Consider the following 16,154-nt stretch of genomic DNA (forward strand, 5'->3'; position numbering starts at 1 on the left):
TGTAGCCTTAAAGTAACCAGTCAGAATATTTTCCAGAGTTACTTAGGTTAGTTCTTCCTCCTTCAACTCCATGCCCTTTAGTGTTATGCTATTCATTTGTAATTTAGTTAGATTCATTTATTAGTTTTTTATTCCATTTTTGGTTCTTACCATACCCTGGTTGGTTTTGTTTATTTTTGAGGTATGTAAAGGGTCTGTGAAATGTTATTATGGTTATAAGAGGGTTTTTTTTTTTTCTTTTTTTATACAAAAAGATGTACTTAGAGAAATGCCACTGCTTCCTGATACCTGCTACCCCATGCCTATACCCCTCTTCTTCCTACCCCTTTTCCACCTGCCTCTTGTAAGTAACCAGTCTCTTGAGTTTCTGATTTATCCTTCATGTGTTTCTTTTGCATAGAGGAGCCAACACACGTGCATTTTCTTATGCCCCTTCCTTCTTCGTGAAGGGTAGTATATTAAAGATTCCCTTTGATGCATTACTTTTTTCATTTAACAATATGACCAGGAAATCATATCAGCTTATAGCTTTCTTCCTCATACTTTTTTAGAGTTGCATGGTATTCCATTATATGAATATACCAGGGTTTTTTCGGCATTCTCCTATATATGGGCATTTAGGTTGTTCTCAGCATTTTGCACTTATAAAAAGTGCTGCAGTGGAAACCTCGTGTTTGTGTCTTTTTGTGTTGTTGTGGGTATATCTTCAGGTTAGGTTCCTAGAAGTGGGATTGGTGGGTGAAATGTAAGTTTATGTGTAGTTTAGTTACATATTGCCAGATTTCCCTCAAGAAAGGTTGTACGAGGTTCCCACCAGCATTGTATAAGAGTGCCTGTTTCCCCAGCCTCATTAAAAGAATGTGTTGTCATGCCATTTGATTTTTCAATTTTGTTTTGTTTTACAATATCTTCAGTACTTACCTTGCTTTCCCCTCACCATACAGTTCCCATAGGGCACCTCTCCATTGCTTAGAGAAGCGCTGCATCTAAGACCACTTCCTTGCGTCCCCTGTGCAGTTTTAATTTCCTTCCCTGGAGTCTGCTCTGACCTACCAGTACTCTTTTTCAGCGTTTTGCACACATTGGGTGGACATTTTCATTCTTGGGCTGATTTAAATTTAATCTTAGGCATTCCATTCTATTCTCTCTCCCAAAAAAAAATATATATATATATCTCTGCTAGGAGTTGTACTTTTATTTTTCTCTCTGTATTCTAGTTATGATGAAGGTGTAGTTTTATTTATTCTTCTCGTTGGTCATATAGTTTTTGGATCATGTGTTGGGAGATTTGATTTTACAGTGGATATCATTCACTTAATTACTCCAGAAGTCTCTATATGTTGTTTTTATTAAACCAAAGTGGGAATGTAATATTTTTACTTAACAATATATTAGGAGCACTCTTCTCCTCCCTAAAACCATTCTCCTACAACATCATTTTAATGGCTACAGTTATATCCCACATCCTTTGTAGGTTTTTTTTTTTTTCCTATTTCTTTTTTGTACTCATTGAAAATAAGGGTCAGCAGATTTTTTCTGTAAAAGTCCAGATAGCAAATATTTTAGGCTTTGCGGACATACAGTCTCTTTCATAACTATTCAACTTTACTGCTGTAGGGTGAAAACCGCTTTGACAGTACTTAAAGGAATGGACAAGCCTTGGTTTGCTTATCTCTGACTTCATCATTACCAAAACAGAGTGGTTGATTCCTTCTTACCAAAAACCCTTTGTTGTTGAGTTGATTCCTACTCTTAGTGACCCTGTAAGTCAGAGTGGAACTGCTCCATAGGGTTTCCAAGGCTGTAAATCTTTATGGAAGCAAACTGCCTCACCTGTCTCCCAGGGAGCAGCTGGTGGATTCTAACTGGTGACCTTGAGGTTAGCAGCCAAGCGCTTAACCACTGTGCCACCAGAGCTCCTTGACCCTTTTTTAATTAGGAAAGTTTTTGCTAGTTAAAAGGTGAGGGGTGATTTTCTGTGTTACATAAATGTTACAGGAACACTTCTTAGCAAACAACACAGAAAAAGTTACAAAACTTGCTCCTAAAGGAAGAGTTAGGAAGTTTTTCAAGAGATGGCAGCAAGTCTTTTACCATAATACAGTATATTCACAGCTTTTATGTAGTATATGGAAGTCTGAACTGGGCTTTATGGGTGATCTCAATTATTAGCAGAATCTAAAATTAGAATGAATTCATGTTTATGCCTGATAAAGAAATACACTTTTATTCAGAATGACAATTATTTTTGATATATAATAAAGGTCAGAGTTCACTTTTCAGTCGTATTTTATGAATAGTATTTTGAAACTTTTGAAAATCACTAATTAGAAAAAGTGACTGAGAGTCGGTATACCTTATTAGCATAGCAAATTACTGAGAACAAAATTTTACTTACTTAGATGGAAGAGCTTTTCAAGATAATCTTTTTTCTAGATGTCAGATTTTACAGGTTAAACTAAATTCAGAGCATGAATCAGCTTTTCTAATTTTCACTTGTCCAAGAAGATTAGGGCAATTAATGTCTGTTCAATTATACTTTTGCTCTTCAGTTTATCGCCAAATGTACCATTGTAACTCTAGACTTTTTTTTTGTAAATCTAAATTTGTTTTGAATCATAGTATTTGAAAAGTAATTTTTGGTTTATTTAAAAAGAAAAGAAAAAAGGCAGCTTCCAAACCTGTAGATGGCTTGGCTTTTTCTTTCTGGTCTAAAAAGTGTTTTTTTTTTTTTTAAATCAGGAAATGATTATTTATAACTTTTGTTGAATAGTGGTATGCATAGATGTTTACAATTCTCCATTTAATACACAGAAATAACTGAGTTTAGCATTCTGTTTTTGTTTATAAGCTTATATAAGTTTCATTATGCCTCCTCTAAATCTGTAAATAGAGGTGCTACCTAAACCATTTCATAAGAAAGGAGGCAGTAAAATTAGTCATATAAAATATACAAGAAGAAAATACTTAAAACAACATTGGGACCGTCACACTGATTTATTTCATCCTTTAAAAATCTTTCAATTTTACATATCCAACAAGGATCTAACCTCTGAAACCTATGAAATACCTCAACACCTCAACAACAAAAAGACAAATAATCCAATTAAGAAATGGGCACAGGACATGAACAGGCACTTAGCTAAAGGAAGACGTTCAAGTGACTAACAGACACATGAGGAGATGCTTGCGTCAGTAGCCATTAGAGAAATGCAAATCGAGATTACAATGAGATACCATCTCAACCTAACATTACTGGCACTAATCAAAAAAAAAAATCCAGAAAATAACAAATGTTGGTGAGGTTATGGGGAGATTGGAACTCTTATTTATTGCTGGTGGGAATGTAAAATGGCATGACCACTATGGAAAATGATATGGTACCTCCTTAAAGCTAAAAATAGAAATACTATACAATCCAACAGCCCCACTCTTAGGAGTATATCCTAGAGAAATAAGAGCCATCTCATGAATAGATATTTGCATACCCATGTTCACTGCAGCATTACAATAGCAAAAAGATGGAAACAGCCTAAGTGCCCATCATCACATGAATGTATAAACAAATTATGGTACATACACACAATGGAGTACTATGCAACAATAAAGAACAATGATGAATCTGCAAAGCTTCTCACAACATGGATGAATCTGGAGGGCATTATGCTGAGAAAAATAAGTCAATCACAAAAGGACAAATACTGTATGAGACCACTGTTATGAAAACTTATGAAAAGGCTTACACATGGAAAGAAATAATCTTTGATGATTTCGAGGGAGGAGAGGGTTAGGGAAGGGAAATCACTAGGTAGTAGACAACCGTTAACTTTGGTGAAGGGAAAGATAACACAGTATAGGGAAAACCGTCACAGCTTGGTTGAGGCAAAGTCATAGAAGCTTTGCAGACACATCCAAACATCTTGAGGGACTGAGTTATTGGGGTTGAGCGCTGGGGACTATAGCCTCGAGTAACATCTAGGTCATTTGGCATAGTATAGTTCATAAAATGTTGTACATCCTACTTCGGTGAGTAGCATCTGGGACCTTAAAAGTTTGTGAGTGATCATCTAAGATACATTTATTAGTCCCATCCCGTCCAGGGCAAAGGAGAATGAAGAAAACCAAAGACACAAGGAAAACATTAGTCCAAAAGATTAACGGACCACATGAGCCACAGCCTCCACCAGCCTGAGCCCAGAAGAATTAGATGGTACCTGGCTACCACCACTGAAGGCTCTGACAGGAATCACAGTAGAGGGTCCTGGACAGAACAGAAGAAAAACGTAGAACAAAATTCAAATTTTCAAAAAAAGACCAGACTTACTCTTTTGACAGAGACTGGAGGAACCCTTGAGGCTATGGTGCCTGTACACCCTGCAAACTCAGAACCGAAAGTACTACCAAAGTCTACCTTTCAGCCAAAGATTAGAGAGGCCTATAAAACAGATAATAACATACATGAGGAACGTACTGCTTAATTGAATCACGTATACGAAACCAAATGGGCAATACCTGCCCAAAAGCAAAGACAGGATTTCAGAAGGGACAGGAAAACTGAATAAGTGGACACGAGAAACCCAGGGTGTAAAGGGAGAGAGTGCTGACACATTGCCGGGATTGCAGCCAATGTCTAAAACCAATTTGTGTATACATTTTTGAATGAGAGACTAATATGCACTGTAAACTTTCACCTAAAGCACAATAAAATTAAAAAAAAAAAAAAAAAGATTACAGCCTTGGAAAGCCTATGGGGCAGTTCATTTCTCTTATAGGGTCACCATGAGTTGGAATAAACTTGGTGGCAGTGGGTTTATAGTTGGGCAATGCATTATTTTGTATCTTTTTTTTTCCTATTATAAACATAGATTGCTGGTGTACAAAATAAATTTTTAAAAACTCATTGTGAGATTGAAAAAAAAATCCATTTTAAATGGCAAGAAATTGAAAATCTTCCAGAAAGAAATGTATTACTATAAATGATGAGCCACGGAACCATGAAGTGAGGAAGTTAAGAAGGGTAGTGATGGTGGTGGTGGGGAAGGGTTATTAATATTTCACATGGCCAGTTTTGCTAATCTCATTGTAATTGATTTATCTAAGTAGACACAAACTTGTGACTGTAGATACAATATAATTTTGTTGTAAATCTTCAGCTTTATAACTGAAAGTGTGAGCAGCCTCTGTGCTATACAGGCAATAAGTGCACATGTAGTACTTTTGCAGATTATCCTTATGAATAAATGACTATTTCTCCCCTTACTCTGTTGCTGCTACTATGGAAGCCGCTAAAATGGGCCTTTTTCTGATAATTAAGCCATTCATTATACGTAATGAATTATCTTCTCTCCTGTGGATCTGGAATGTTTCTACTCTATGCCATCCTCAAAAGAACTGAGAAAAATAGGCATACAGTTCGATTTTTGTGGAGCTAAATTCTTTCGCAGAACCTCAGTTCAGAAAGGGTGCTAGAGAAATGCTAAACTGCAGGCATAAAGTAACAATTCACTGGTAAAAGGATGGGTAGTTCAAGGAAGCTGACAGCCGAGGAAGTCTTCCTTTTTTCTCAGATTGCTCTATCCAATACGGTAGTCTCCAGGCACGTGTGACAATTTAAATTAAATTAAAAATTTAGTTCCTCAGTCAGAATAGCCACATTCCGAGTGCCCAGTAGCCATGTAGTGGCTAGTGACTATATTTCCATTAGCTGGGAAAGTTTTGTTGGACAGTGCTGTTTTTTGCTTTTTCAAATTATGGTTAAGTGTATATATATATGTATATATATGTATATATATATCTGTTTACTGAATTATGGATAAATATATATACCTATATAACCCTGTGAAATAAACCAGTGCCATCGAGTCGATTCCGACTCATAGCGACCCTACATTTATATTTATATAAACGAAACATTTGCCAATTCAGCAGTTTTTACAGGTACGATTCAGTGACATTGATTACGTTCATCGTGCTGCCCAACCATCATCACTATCCCTTTCCCAGTTACTCCACGGGGCAGCGCTGTTTTAAAACACCTTTGTATAACAGCGTATAAGGACTCTTTTTATATTTTAGTTTATTTTTATTTCACAGATTTTTTTTAAAACAAATTTCAACGGAAGAATTAGAGTGTAGATGTTTTTATGTGTTTTATTACTGTTAACATTTTCAATAGGTATCAATTTATACTCACACTAGCAGTTTCTATTTTACTGGACTTTTCCAACATTGGGTATAGGGTGTCTACATCATAGTTCTTCACTCTCCAATTATAAAACAGTTTTTTTTTTTTCTAAATTTTATTTTGTTGTTGAGAATATACACAGCAAAACATACACCAATTCAACAATTTCTACATGCACAATTTAGTAACATTGATTACATTTTTCGAGTTGTGGGGCCATTTTCACCCTCCTTTTCTAAAGAGTTGTTTCTCCCTCATTTACATACTTCTCCCTAAGGTTCCTATGTAATCTCTCAAGTTGCTTTTGTCAATTTGATCCCATATAGATAGATCTTAAAAAAGTATAATGTTCAGGGCAGAACTTTCTCACTTGTTAAGCTAAACTATTGTTCAGTTTTAAGATGACTTCAGGGGATATTTTTGGATTAAGGTTTGAAGATTATTTCAAGGCTGTAGTTTCAGGGGTTCATCTAGCTTCTATGGCTTCAGAAAAGCTAGAGTCCATGAGAATTTCAAATTCTTCCTGCGTTTTCCTCCTTTTCATCAGGATTCTTCTCTAGAGTCTTTGATCAAAGTGTTCAGTAATGGTACCCAGGCACCATCCAGTTCTTCTGGTCTCGTGGCAAGAGAGACAGTTGTTCAGGGAAACCATTAGCCACAAGTGCTATATATCCTCCTAGTCCTGGCTCTCCTTCTTCCTCTCTTGCTTCATGTGAATAGAAAAAATTTATGGTGCCTTGGATGGCCACTTGAAAGCTTTTAAAACCCCATGCACTATGCAGCGAACTAGGAGGTAGAACAGAAGCACTAAACGTTACTAGGCCAATTAACTGGGATGTCCCATGAAACTCTGGCCCTAAACCTCCAAACCAAGGCACCAAATCCCATGAGGTGTTTGGTTGTACATAAGCAGCCCCAGCAGCTACTCTGTTGTTGTTGTTGTAAATATATCTATCACACAGTTTTTGCCAGTTCAACTTTTTACAGATGTACAACCTACTGACAACAATTACAATAATCAAACGTGCAACCCTACCCTTAATTGGTGCTATTTTTCCATCACCGTCAGCCCCCCTTTTCCCTCCCTCCCAACTTTGGTCTCTGTACATTAGCCTTTTCTTGTCTTTTTGTTGTATCAATGATGTTGTACAATATTTGTCCCTTTGTGGTTGGCGTATTTTGCTCAGCATAATGTCTTCAAGCTCCAGCCATACTGTAGCATGTATCAAAACTTCTTTTCTCCCTCTGGCTGAGTAGTATTCCATTGTATGTATGTACCATGCTACATTGATCAGTTCATCTGTTGATGGACATTTAGGTTGTTTCCACCTTTTGTCTATTATGAGTAGTGCTGTAGTGAACGTTGGTGTACTTGTCTCTTTTTGAGTCTGTGCTTTCAAGTCTTTTGAGTATATTCCTAGGAGTGGAATTGTTGGGTCATATAGTAGTTCTATTTTTAGTTTTTTGAGGAACTGCCACCCTGTTTCCCACAATGACTGTACCATTTTGCATTCCCACCGGCAATGGATAAGCGCTCCAATTGCCCCACATCCTTGCCAACATTTGTTATTTTCTGTTTTTTTAATCTTAGCCATCCAAAAAAACCCCAAAACTGTCAAGTCAATTCCAACTCATAGCAACCCTAAAGGACAGAGTAGAACTGTGTTTCCAAGGAGTGGCTGGTGGGTTTGAACTGGCGACCTTTTTGGTTAGTAGCCGTAGCTCTTAATGACCGCGCCACCAGCGCTCCAAACCACACCCACTGCTGTCAAGTTGATTCCTACTCGTAGTGACCCCATAGGGTTTGCAAGGCTGTTATTCTCTACGGAAGCAGACTGCCACATTTTTCTCCCACAGAACCACTGGTGGTTTCGAACTGCTGGCCTCTCAGGTGGCAAGCAATCACTTTAACCACTACACTGCCAGGCTTCTACTAGCCATCCTAGTGTGAGTGAAATGGTATCTCATTGTGGTTTTGATTTGCATCTGCCTGATGGCTAATGACACCAAGCATCTTTTCATGTGTTTGGTGGCCATTTGAATATCCTCTTAGGTGAATTGTCTGTTTAAGCTCTTTACCTCTTTTTGTGATTGGGTTGTCTTTTTGTTGTCAAGTTGTGTAAGTTTTATATATATATACTTTCGTTATATTCTTGTCTGGTATGTGGTTTCTGAAGATTTTCCCTCATTTGGTAGCTTGTCGTTTTACTTTTTTGGTAAAATTTTTTGATGAACAAATTTTTTAAATTTTTATGAGGTACTATTTATTTATTTTGTATTTTGCTGTTTGTGCTTTTCCATTGTTGAAAGCTAGGCCCCACAGCTTTGATCCTCCTTGTTCTTCTAAGGATTTTATGGTTTTAGTTTTCATGTTTAGGTCCTTAATCCATTTTCAATTGGTTTTTGTATATGATATGAGCCATGAATCCTGTTTCATTTTTCTGCATGTGGAAATCCAATTTTCCCAGAACCATTTATTGAAGAGACTCTTCTTTCCTCATCATATGGACTTGGCACCTTTGTCAAAAATCTGAACCCTCAGTTCTATTCCATTGGTTTAAGTTTCTGTTGTTATAGCGGTACCAGGCTGTTTTGATTACTGTAGCTGTATAGTATATTTTAAAATCAGGAAGTCTGAATTTTACTTTGCTCTTCTCTTTCAACATTGTTTTAGCTATTCGAGGGCCTCTTGCCATTTCATATAAAGTTGGGGATTGATTTTTCTGTTTCTGTAAAGAAGGCTTTTGGAATTTTGATTGCATTGGATTTGTAGATCGCTTTGGATAATGTTAACTTTGCTTTGGGTAGTACTGACATCTTGACAATATTAAGTCTTCCAGTCCATGAACGTGGAGCATCTTTCCATTTATTTAAGTCTTCTTTAATCTCTTTGAGCAGCGTTTTATAGTTTTTATTGTCTAAGTCCTTCACGTCCCGGGTTAAATTTATTCCTAAGTATTTATTTTCTTAATTGCTATTGTAAATAGAATTGTTTCCCTAACTTCCCTTTCACATTTCTTATTGTTGGTATATAGAAACCCAACTGATTTTTGTTTGTTGACCTTGTACACTGTAACTTTGCTAAATTCCTCTATTAGCTTTAGACACTTTCCTGTGGACTTTTTGGGATTTTCTACGTATAGGATCGTATGAGCCGTGAATAGAGATCATTTTACTTACTTCTTTTCCAGTCAGGATACCCTTTTTTTTTTTTTGGTCATATTGCTCTGGTTAGTACTTCTAATACAATGTTAAAAAGAAGTAGTGAGAGTGGGCACCCTTGTCTTGCTCTTGATTTTAGGGAGAAAGCTCTCAGTCTTTTTCCGTTAAGTATAATGTTGTCTGTTGGCTTTTCATACATACCCTGAATCATATTGAGGAATTTCCCCTCTATTTCAGTCTTCTTTAGGGTTTTCATCAAGAAACGGTGTTAGGTTTTAGCAAATGCTTTTTCTGCATCCATAGAGATGATCATGTCGTTCTTTTACTTTGTTCTATTGATGTGGAGTATTACGTTGATTGGTTTTGTAATGTTCAACCATCCCTGATTTCCTGGAATAAATCCTCCTTGGTTATGGTGTATGACTCTTTTAATATGCTATTGGATTCTGTTTGCTAGTATTTTCTTGAGAATTTTTGCATTTATACCTATAAGATACATTAGCCTGTTGTTTTCTTGGTGGTATCTTTGTCTGGTTTTGGTATCAGGATTATGTTTGCTTCATAGAATGAATTAGGGGGTACTCCTTTCTGTGTCTTTTGGAAGAGTTTAAACAGTATTGGTGTCAATTGTTCTCTACATTTTTGGTAGAATTCTCCAGTGAAGCTATCTGGTAGAGGACTTTTTTTATTGAAAGACTTTTGATCACTGATTTGCCAAATCAATTTTTAAAACAGTTTAAACCATCTCTGTTGCTTGAAGTTGATAGAAGATGGATGGTTTGAGAAGGGGCATAAACTTACTAAAATTTATTTTAGAATTTTTTTTACTTGCATTTTTCCTATGAAAAGGTCTCAAGTTTCAGGTCCTCAGAGGGTTCAGTAGCCCTAAAAGGGTAAGGACTACTGTTATAGTTCTTATTCTGCAGAACAGGAAGATAGTAATTTGATGTTGGAGCATTTTAATGCTTTTTGTCAGTATTGGTTCATCAGAAAGTACACAGAGGAGTTTTGAAATAGAGTATTTTAAAAAAAATTATAAAAAGGTCATTAGTTACATCTTCTGTTATGTGTTGTGATGATGTTTTTTCTGTTTGATTCAAATACCTAAAAACAATATTGACGGTGGTAGGTGCTAACAAAAGCATACTGGTTTTTTCCTCCAAAATTCACAGGTGCCTCTAACCAGCATATCCTTATACTCTTTAAACCTTGTGGTTGGCTAGTGTTTAAAATATCTCCAAACTGCAGTGACCTTTTCTATAAACTGTAAAATAGCTATCAAAAGAAAAAGTGCTGAGACATCTCCAAAAACAGTCTTTTGGATAACTTCCTGAAATACAGAGTCAGAATCATTCAAGGTAATTTATCTCTGTGAGCAGCAATCACCCAGAAAAGCACTTGGGGCTGGGAAACTGTCAGATTAGCGCACCTGGAATTGAAACTGTTTATAGCTAGAACATATATATAGTCTGCATATCAGAAATTGAAGTGTTCCTACTCATTCAGTTAAAAAAAAAAAAAAATTCTGCAGAGCATTTTGTCAAGTTTTGTGGAAGGTAGAGGGAGAGTACATCCCTACTCTTGAGTTTATACACTTCTGGAGGGAATAGAAAATTAAAAGCAGTAGTATAAGTACTATCAGTAGTGTAGTATAAGTACTATCAGTAGTATAAATACAAGCATAGTACTTTGAGTGCAGAGGGAGGAGTGGGTTGTTGGGAGTGGGCTTCACAAAGAAGGTGGTTGTTGAGCGGAGCCTTTAAGAGAGGAATAAGATTTTGAAAGCATAGGGCTTAGGTGAAGCACTTCTGGGTCAGGAAAAGGCATGAACAAAGCTTGAAGTTTGAAAGGCATCCTAGGGCAAAGGAACAGCAAAGAATATGTAAAAATGTGTGGGCTTTTTATGAAATGGCCGAGTATCATACTAGATTAACCTGAAGAATTGTAAAAAGACAAAATGAGCTGGTGTTGGTAAAGCTGAATGGGGGCAAATTTTAAAGGCCTCGAATGTATGTTAGAATTTGGAGTTTATTCAGCCCATTTATAAGTAAAATGAGAGTTATTATCTTACAGTTATGTGTACAGTTTAACTAATAAGAACCACTAGATCTGTGCTGACCAATATGGTAGCCACTCACCACATGTGGCTATTTAGATTTTAACTAAGACTAAATAAAATTTATTTCTTTAGTTGCCCTAGCCATATTTTAAGTGCTCAATAACCACATGTGGTGAGTGGCTACTATATTGGACAACACAGATATAGAATATTTCCATCATTGTAGAAATTCTGTTGGACAGCGTGTTGATGTGAGAAGCTGTAGTAGGAATTAAAAGTTTAAGAATAAAAATTTTTGTTTGAGTTGTGGTTTTATGATACGTGCATGCTTTATGAAAGATATATAAAAATATAAATTAAAAATTAATTTGTTTAAATTTACTGCAAAATCTCTCTAAATAAATTCTAATAATATGAATGGTCTTACCCTCATTTGTTTCTCCTTTGGATTTTCATATATCGTATTTTCTTAAAGTACAGGATACTTCAGATTTAAGGCTGAATGTTAGTTCATCCAGGGGTATGTTATATCCTGATTTCCTATTTAATTAATGATTTCAATTAAATGTGCTTTTATTCCTCTATACAGATGTGTTTTGAATATCAATGAAGTATAAGTTTAACCTGGAATTAGGATTTGTTATAGACTAATGCTTTTTCTACACTATTGATTTTTCTAGGATTCACTAGTATTGCTTTTACGTTAAACAGAATATCAGAATAAGGAAAACAAGTCTCTTTAAAGTTAAGAAATAAAATTAAAGTATCAATAGAAGAAATATGATTAATTTATTAATTTATACCTGTTTCTTTTTCAAGGACTACGACTCCAGGAGAAACAAAACTGCTGGCCTCGGAAATCTATGACATTCTTCAATCCTGTAATATGGCAGATGGTGATAGTTTCAATGAAATGAATTCACGTCGAAGGAAAGCTCAGTTTTTTCTAGGAACTTCAAACAAACGTGCCAAAACAGTGGTTTTGCATATAGATGGTCTTGATGATACAGTAAGTGTTTTTTAAATATATGGCTTATAAGATGGGGAAGAGAAATCGTATTAGCTGGATAGTTTCTTCAATGTCATCTGCTAACAGTCTTCAGAATTAAATCTCAACATCAGTATTTTATACTGATAAAGAAGGTCATTTGTATTAAAACCAAGGGAAAAAAAACCCCACTGCTGTCGAGTTGCCTCCAACTCATAGCAACCCTATAGCACAGGGTAGAATTGTCCCATACAGTTTCCAGGGAGCACCTGGTGGATTCAAACAGTCAACTCTTTGGTTATCAGCTGTAGTTCTTAACCACTAGGCCACCAGGATTTATTAAAGGGGTCTGTTAATCAGAGAGTGTAACAGTCTTAAGTATTTATCTCTCTAATAACAGAGCCTCAAAATATATGAAGCAAAAATTGACAGAAATGCAAAGAAATACAGACAAATCCACAAGTAGAGCTGGAGATTTCAACACTGTTCTCTCAATTAATGGAAGGAGTATGCACAAAATCACCAAGGATATAAAAGACTTGAATAACATTGTCAACCAACTGAACTTAATTGACATTTATAGCATACCTGCCCAACAACAGAATAATATTCATACTTTTTACATGTGCATGGAACATTTACCAAATTCTAGGCCATAAAAGGATTAATATCATAAAAAGTATGTTCTGTAACCATAATAAAAGCTAATGACAAATCAGTAACAGAAAGATACGTGGAAAATGCACCAAATATTTGAAAACTCTGTAACACATTTCTGAAATAATCCGTGGGTAAATGAAGAAATCAAAAGAGAAATTAGAAAGCGTTTTGAACTCAATAAAAATGAAAACATAACATATCAAAAATTGTTGGAAGCAGCTAAAGCAGCGTTTAGATCAGAAATTCAACGTCAAATGCCCATGTAGAAGGAGGGAAAGATTTTAGATCAATGACTTAAGCTTTTACCTTAAAAACTAGAAAAAGAAGACCAAATAAAACCTAAAGAGAGGAAGCAAAAAGAACAGATATCAGTGAAATAGAAAATAGGAAAATGATAGAGAAAAATTGATGAAATCGAAGTTTGGTTCTTCAACATGGTCATTAAATTGATAAACCTCTGGCCAAACTGATCAAGACTAAAAGAGATAAGTCAAATTAACAGTGTGAAAATGAAGAGAGGGGACATCTCTGTAGAGCCTACAGACATTGAAAGAATAATAAGTAAATATTTTACATAGCTTTATGCCATTGAACTTGATAGCATAGATGAAAAGGGCAAATTTCTTGAAAGACAAAATTTACCAAAGCTGACTTAAGAATAAATAGATATCCTGAATAACTCTATTATCTATTAAAGGACTTTGTAGTTAAAAGATTTTATAGTTAAATTCCTACTAAAGGAATTTGTTGTTAAAAAACCTTTCCATAAAGAAAACTCCAGGCTCAGGTGGCTTTACCAGTGAATTCTGTTAAACATTTAAGAAAGAAATAATACCAATTGTATACAAAATCCTTTAGAACACTGTAGAGAAGGAAACATTTCTCAACTTATTCTACTTTGTTATTGAGGTGGTTGGGTTTAAAATAACTACCTTGCTAATTGCTTTCTATTTGTCCCATCTGTTCTTTGTTCCCTTTTACTTTTTTTCTTCCTTCTTTTGGACTAATTGTGTGTGTGTGTGTTTTATGATTCTATTTTATTTCCTTTGTTGGCTTATTAGGTGAAATTCTTTTTTTTTTTTTTTTTTGCTTTTTCTTCAGTGGTTGGTGTAGTTAATTGTATATATCTTTAATCAGAGTCTACTGTCAATTAATATTATTTCATGTATAGTATAAGAACCTCATAACATACTTCCATTTTTCCTGTCTCTGCCTTTATGCAATATGCTGTCACACATTTTACTTCTATATATGTTATAAATCCCACAATATATTTTATTACTTTTGCTTTAAACAATCTGTCTTTTTTTAAATGTTATTGTGGTAAGAAATGTATATGACAAAAGCTTGCCATTTTAAGTGTACAGTTCAGTGACATTGATTACTTTCACCTTGTTGTGCTATCCTGTCACCACTGTCCATTTCCAAAAGTTTTACAGAACAGACAGAAACTCAGTACCCCTTCAAAAATAACTCCTATTCGTTCCTCCTTCCATCCCCAGGTAACTACTGATAAACTTTCTGTATGCATTTCCTATTCTAGATATTTCATATAAATGGAATCAGACAGTATTTATCCTTTTGAGTCTGACTTATTTCACTTAGCATGATGTTGTCAAGGTTCATCCATATCAGTATGTATCAAAACTTCATTTCTCTTCATGGCCGAATAATATTCCATTGTGTGTATACATACATAAATGCATATGTATATATGTGTGTGTGTGTGTATATACTCACACACATATATATATATTTTTTTGAGGTTATCTAATATATTGATTGTATTTTCTTATAGTCCTTATTATTTTAAGTTGTTCAGCTTGTTTCATGGACTGACATGAACATGCTAAAGAATGCTCTTTGTGCACTTGAGAAAAATGTATATTCTGATGTTCAGTGGAATGTTCTATATACGCCTGTTAGGTTTAGCTGGTTTATGTTGTTCAGGTCTTTTTTTTCTTTTTGCTGATCTTCTATTTAGTTGTTCTATCCATTTTTGAAAGTCAGGCATTGAAGTCTCCAACTCTTCCAATTTTTGTATGTCTAGAAAAGTCTTTATTTCACCTTTGTTTATGAAATATACTTTCACTGGGTATAGAATTCTGGATGACAGATTTTTTTTTCTTTCTGTACTTTAAGATGTTGCTCCATTATCTCTGGCTTACATTGTTTCTAACAAGAATTCTGCCATTGTTCTTATTTTTGTTCCCCTGTATGTAATGTGTCATATATTTCCTCCTCTGGCTTTTTTTTTTTTAAGATTTTCTCCTTATCACTGATTTTGAGTAATTTGTTTATCATGTGCATTGGTGTAATTTGCTTCATGTTTATTTTGCTTCAGATTCATTCAGTTTCTTGGATGTCAGTGGTTTATACCCATTACCATTGAGTCGATTCCGACTCATCCAACCCTATAGGACAGAATAGAACTGGCCCATAGAGTTTCCAAGGAGTGCCTGGTGAATTCAAACTGCCAGCCTTTTGGTTAGCAGCTGTAGCTCTTAACCACTCTGCCACCAGAGTTTCCTCTGGGTTTATAAAAAAAAATATAGTTTGCAACAAATGTGGACAGTTCTCATCCATTCCCTTTCAGAGTTTTTGGCCCTGCCCTCCAGTTCTGTAGGGATTCCACCTACACGTATATCTGATCACCAGAAGTTGCCTCACGGCTCACTGAGGCTCGGTTCCTTTCATTTTCAGTATTCCTCTGTGGCATTTTGTTTAGTTTCCGTTGCTATATTTGGTAAATTTTTCTTCTGCAAGTCTTTAATTTGTTGTTAATCTCATCCAGTGTATTTTTCTACACAGACATTGTTTTATTGCATCTCTACGGGTTAGATTTAGGTCTTTTTATATCTCCATAACTTGCTTTTGCTTTTCTCTGTCTGCTTGAACATACAGAACATTGTTAGTATAACGGTTCAGTGTCCTTTCCAGTTGTCTGTGTTATTTATAGGTATGGTTCTGTTGGTTGATTTTTAAATTATAGTTCTTATTTTCCTTCTTCTTTGCATACCTGGTAATTTTTGCTTGGATGCCAGGCGTGCATTTTACCTTGTTTGGGACAGCATATTTTTGTATGCAGTGCCTTTAAATAA

General features: G+C 35.3%; 1 protein-coding gene across 2 annotated transcripts in view; it reads left to right on the plus strand.

Moving 5' to 3' along the window:
• ARMC1 (armadillo repeat containing 1) overlaps positions 1 to 16,154 on the plus strand; it is a 58,737-nt gene that overhangs the window by 24,509 nt on the left and 18,074 nt on the right. For both annotated transcript variants that reach the window (XM_049854118.1, XM_049854117.1), the window contains exon 4: positions 12,225 to 12,414. In XM_049854118.1, the coding sequence (XP_049710075.1) occupies positions 12,225 to 12,414 (190 nt within the window). The remainder of the gene's footprint in view (positions 1 to 12,224; positions 12,415 to 16,154) is intronic.

This window comes from Elephas maximus, chromosome 15 (genome assembly GCF_024166365.1).
Source record: "Elephas maximus indicus isolate mEleMax1 chromosome 15, mEleMax1 primary haplotype, whole genome shotgun sequence".
Classification (NCBI taxonomy): Eukaryota; Metazoa; Chordata; class Mammalia; order Proboscidea; family Elephantidae; genus Elephas; species Elephas maximus.